The 5,939-nt window shown below is 33.7% G+C and overlaps 1 protein-coding gene across 1 annotated transcript; it reads right to left on the reverse strand.

Moving 5' to 3' along the window:
* Positions 1-3,969: 3,969 nt before the first annotated feature.
* LOC113404903 (uncharacterized) lies at positions 3,970-4,719 on the reverse strand. Its single transcript, XM_026645977.2, has one exon. It carries the CDS (start codon positions 4,717-4,719, stop codon positions 3,970-3,972), a length of 750 nt encoding a protein of 249 aa, XP_026501762.1.
* Positions 4,720-5,939: the final 1,220 nt, after the last annotated feature.

Genomic DNA, 5,939 nt, shown 5'->3' on the forward strand with positions numbered 1-5,939 from the left:
AGCTCAGTATTTAGAAATTACAAACAGTATTCACAAAGAAAAAAATGTTATTAAAAAAATCCCCAGCGAATTAAGACAGTGACAAAAATAGTTTAAATATTATTATATAAAAAACTATTCACTAGAATGAGACAGAGCGTAAAAGAAAGAGAGGGAACGGTCATCTGGATGCGTAATGCTTTTTCCTCACGTGTCAATTTATGATGGTTCACTCTATTGTAAGTTGCGTAAAAGAACTTAGTTCCAATAAAAAATAACGAATTCCGCTTATTATAACATGGTATTTTTATATGAAATTGATAGGCGGACGAGCAACGGGCCACCTGATGGTAAGTGGTCACAACCGCCCATAGACAATGGTGCAGTAAGAAATCTTAACCATACTTACGTCGCCAGTGCGCTACCAACCTTCAAACTGGAACACAAAAATACTGGCTACTGCTCTTTGATGGTAGAATATCTGATGAGTGGGTTGTACCTACCCAGACGGGCTAGGACAAAGCCCTAACAAAACATGGTAAGTCACACTAGAAATACTTGCACAGACTATTTCTAATTGCAAAAACCATTCATGTTTACAACAAGTCATTTACCGATGTATGATAGAAAATAGAGCATCAATAATTAAAAGAATTAAAAAAAAAACTTTTGAAATAAGAACCGACATGACCCAGTGGAATCTTAATCGAAGATTACAGGTTAGAATTTGGGAAAGCTTTCATTTGTGTTCATATTCCAAATAATGTTTTGTAGTTGAATAAATTCGTATTATGTAAAAATAAAACGAGATAAAATACTCTATTATTAAATCTACATTTATATATTTACAGAGAATAAAATAAATAAAATAAAATAAAATAAAATAGCCTTTAATGCTGCTTCTTTTTACAATAAATTGATAAATGCCTACTTGTTAAAAACTAAATATATATTCTAATTCTAATTTATATTAAAGTGATCGGCAACTGGTTGCTTTAGTTGAACAGCTTGTCTGTCGACAAAGGCCTCCTCCAAAGATTTCCACGTATTCCTGTCTCTTGCTAATCGGCTCCATATTGGGCCAGCTATTTTCCGCAAGTCATCTTCCCATCTTTTGTTTTGTCTGCCTCTACTTCTTTTTCCATCCCTTGGATACCATTCTGTTACTATCCTACTCCATTTTTCTATATTTTCTCTCGACATATGCCCCGTCCAACGCCATTTGAGCTGTCTGTAGGCTGTGTGTGCATTTTTAAATTTGGTCTTTTTCTTAATTATTTGTAGTTTTACTCTATCCCTCCTTTTTATACCCAAGATGCTCCTTTCCATCGAATTTTGGCACACTTTTAATTTATTTTCTTGTAAGTCTGTTAACGCCCATGTCTGGCACCCGTATAGTAAGCATGGTATAATACATATTTCGTATACTTTCTTCTTTGCTGTCATTGGCATATCTTTATCCATAAATATTTCCTTAAGAGACCAAAACTTTTTCCAAGTATTAGTTATTCTTCGTTCTATTTCTTTATTCATGCTGCCATCTATAGATATAAGTTGACCCAAGTATATATATTCATTTACATATTCTATTTGTTCGTTATTTACTAAAATCAGTTCGTTGGGTACTGCCTGTTGGGAATTCGTCATAATTTTGGTTTTCGTTAGGTTCATTGTCAGGCCGGCCTTTGAGCTTTCGTCGGATAATTGCTGTAACATTATTTCCAGAGTTCTTGCATTCTCTGAAAATACAATCAAATCGTCTGCGAAGCGTAGGTGGCTGAGATTTTTGCCATTTATATTGAGGCCATTTTTAGTCCAGTACAGATTTCTGAAAATCATTTCCAGCACCGCTGAAAATATTTTAGGTGATATCGGATCTCCTTGGCGTACACCTCTTTTAATAGGAAATTCACTACCTGCAGATTCAAGTTTAACTTTTGCTGTACTCGCTGTGTATACATTTTTAATTATTCGTATGTATTTTTCTTGAACCCCTTGCCTGTTCAGAGCGTCCCATATATAGTTGTGTTCCAATGTATCGAACGCTTTGTTGAAGTCTACAAACCCTATGTAATATGTTTTATTGTATTCACTATATTTTTGTAGAATTTGTCTGAGAGTGTGTATGTGATCTATAGTAGAGAATTTACTTCGGAAACCAGCTTGTTCCTTAGGTTGGTTTTCATCCAATGTATTGGTGATTCTGCTTAGTATGATTTTTGAAAATATTTTATAAATATTGGACATTAAGCTGATCGGCCTATAGTTTCCTATATCGCCCTTGTCTCCCTTCTTATGCAGCAATATGATTGTTGATTTGGTCCAATCTTCCGGGATGGTTTCCGTTTCGAGGATTTCATTGAACAAATCTGTAAGTCTAGGGGCCATCACTGGTAAAGTAATTTTTAATAGCTCGTTTGTGATTAAATCTGATCCAGGTGCCTTATCTAGTTTTTGGGATTCGATAGATTTTATTGTTTCTTCCTTTAGAATTGGCTCAATTTCCTCTTTATTTTCTGAGTTATATTCCTCTATAACTTGTTCACTTTTACGACTTTGGTATAGTTTTTTGTAGTAGTCCGTTGCAATTCCTAGTATTTCTGATCTTTTACTGGTCTTTCCCCTGTCTTTATTTTTCATATTTGAAATCCAGTCCTTTTTGTAGTTTAATTCTTTTATTGCCTTCTTTATTCCTCCTGTTTTTTCTATATGTTTTCTTAACGTTTTTAACCGTTTTGCTTTTCGTTCTTTCCTGAGTTGTTTACTAATTTCCTTACTTATTTCTGCTATCTTTTGAGAATTATTATTATTATTTTTTTTTCCTTGTTGTATAAGTTCTTTCCGTTCTTGTAATAATTGCTTGCTTTTCGATGTTATTTCTATTCTACTAATCATATTTACTTTTTTAGTTTCTAACTTTAATTGTTGGAGTAGATTGGTGTATTTTTCTTGAGTCGATACATATTCGTTTTCTTTTTCCCCACTTTTCAAGGATATGTCGAGGTTGGTCAGAAGTAAATCAGTATCACCGGTGCATTCAATGGCTTTAAAACTGTTGTGGAATTTTCGTGCTCTTTTAGCACGTGACCCTGATAATTTTGCTCGAACTAATCTATGATCTGAGTTGAAATTGAAATCGTTTATGACAGATAGATCCTTAAAAGCTTTTACATTGTTAGACATTATATAGTCGATCTCGTTTTTATACCGGCCATTAGGAGAGATCCAAGTCCATTTCTTTGTTGTTTTCTTTTTGTAAAAACTGTTTAGGATGCTTAGTTTATTTACAATAGCAAAAGATACTACCCGAGATCCGTTACTACTTCTATTGCCAAATCCATGAATTCCTATGGTATATTCTTCTCCATTCTTCTGTTTGCCAATCTGTCCGTTAAAGTCTCCCATAACTATTACGTTTTTATGTGTATTTGCAATGGTTGATTGTAGATCTTCGTAGAATTTTTCGACTTTTGTTAAATCTTCTTTTCTGTTTGGTTCGGTAGGCGAATACGCCTGAATTATAGACCATAATTGTTCTTCCTCTCCATCTACAGGTAATTTAATATTGAGAAGTGCTATCCGTTCTGAGATTCCTTTGAGTTCTTGTATGTTTTTGGCAAGATTTCTTTTGACCAGGAATCCGACTCCGTATAAACCGGGCGTTTCTCCAATATGGTGCAGTATGTATTTTCCATGGTCCTCTATTTTTTCTCCAAATCTCCTCACTTCACTAATACCAATTATGTCCCATTTTATTTCGTCCAACGCTAATTCTAGTTCTTGTAGTTTTTCCGTGGTTCCTAGTGATCGACAGTTTAAAGTCGCTATATGTATATCATTATATCGTATTCTCTTTTTATTTTCTATCTTTAGAGGGTCTTGGTCATTTTCCCCCACGAGGACCAGTCGGCTTGGGGGAGTTTGGTGGTTTCTAATTAAATGGTTTTCTGTATTAAGTAGTTGTGTTTTCCGGTTGCCGATAGCTAATTGTTATTGCCTATTATTATCCGCCGTATAGGAAGAGAGAGAGTTGGATCTGCCTCTCATGACATCAAAAGCGTTACGCCTATTGTCTTGTGATGGCATCCAGGTTTGTTTCTTAACTTTTGTATTGTCTCGCGGCGATGAAGATATTTCTCTTTTTCTTTTTTCCTTGGTTGTATTATTTTCCTTTACCACAAGCTTGTCGTATTTCAGATATGCGAAATTTCCTTTATTTCTTTCTTCATTCAGTCTAGTTTGTAACAATTTTCTCTTTTCCAAAACTTCTTTAGTATAATCCTCTGTAACATATATATCTTTGAGATTCTTTCGGACTTTCATTATTTCATTTTTCTTCCATGCATTAACAAAGGAGAGCAGAACCGGTCTCGGCTTTACACCTGGGCTTCTCTTACCGATGCGATAAATGTTGTTTATTTCAAAAGCCTCAACGTTTATATTAATGTCTTTATTGAATATTTTCTTCACCTTTTGTATTAGCCCAGACGTATGTTCTTCTTCCTCTTTTAGTCCAAAAATAATAATGTTGTTTTGCTTCTTATCTCTTTTCAAATACTCAATCTCATTTTCAAGTTTATTTATTTTTATCTTTAAATCTTTGTTTTCTTCTATAATAGGTTTTATTTTTTCTTCCATTTTCTCCATAATTGAATTTGTTATAGACTCTTTCAACTCAACGGTCTGTTTCTGCATTTCGATTTTCATTTTATCAAACAAAATTTGAAATTGATCATCCATGTTTAAGTTTTAACTTGTTTTCGTAAAATGGAATGCAGCCGTCGAAAGGTAACTTTTAAGCTGGCAACACCGATTCGATGAACGTCATAGACAATATCAACCTGACAGTATTGCTATGACGTATGTATGATGTTTCTATTAATACTGTGTGTAAAAAATCTACCCTCAATACGGTAACCGTTGGTTTCTTACTTTGATGTTTTGTTGTGATATGTTCTATTTTCACGTTAATCACGCCAGAGTCAATATTTACACAAATCCACTGCACTTATAGTTATGTTTTTCAATACTCGCTGTGTCCGATAATCCGTAAATGTTTTTTAATTACAATAAGTTTGGGGACTACACTACAACTGTGTTTACGCTTCGAGCACCGGAACCGGAAAACCATTATACAGAGAATAAATACATTTAAATGTTTTAATAGTCTTCAAACAGGTGTAAAAATCTCATTTGAGTATTTACGTTCAGGTGAATTCCATCACATAAACAAATTCTATGTTTACGAACTTATGAGATTACAAATTCCTCATTATAAAGCGGTGTAATTTTACAATGTGCTACGTCAGTAACAATACGGTGGACAGCCGTGAAATTTGTAGCGATTCTATTGCTTTGTATAAATGAAGTATAAAAAAAAAACTAGAGTTACATGACATACAAAATATGAAAAAATACGACAATATACTTTTAAGAATATTCAAAGTTAGCTGACTTAATTCGTTCGATTATATATTTTCTCATTTTTATTCTGAAGTCGAAATGACCTGACGCTCAATGGGACACGCCATACTCAATCGATATTTGCGAGTTCGAACCCATGCAACAAAATTAAATTTTCATGTGCTTAGTATGTATTTATAACCCTTATTTTAATACTCGATAGCGAAGGAAGACCTCGTTCCATCCCATGTAGATCCATCAACCCGAATTGGATAAGTGTGGAGAAGCCTTAATCCAGCAGTGGGGCATTTACAGACTGTTACTTCAAATAATCATAAAGAAAAGTGTGGATATATTATAAGTATAATATATTTTATTTTCTATGCTATAGGTAAGATTACGTCCACATCAGTTCAATGAAATGATAAACTCGCAATAGCATTGAATGATGACATTCAAATCAATCGGATAAGCTTTCTTGAGACCAAATTGAATGCCTTTTCAATATGATTTATTGACAGATAAGAGGAAAATTGTTCACTTCGAATTGACGTGAC

Source organism: Vanessa tameamea, chromosome 18 (assembly GCF_037043105.1).
Source record: "Vanessa tameamea isolate UH-Manoa-2023 chromosome 18, ilVanTame1 primary haplotype, whole genome shotgun sequence".
Lineage (NCBI taxonomy): Eukaryota > Metazoa > Arthropoda > Insecta > Lepidoptera > Nymphalidae > Vanessa > Vanessa tameamea.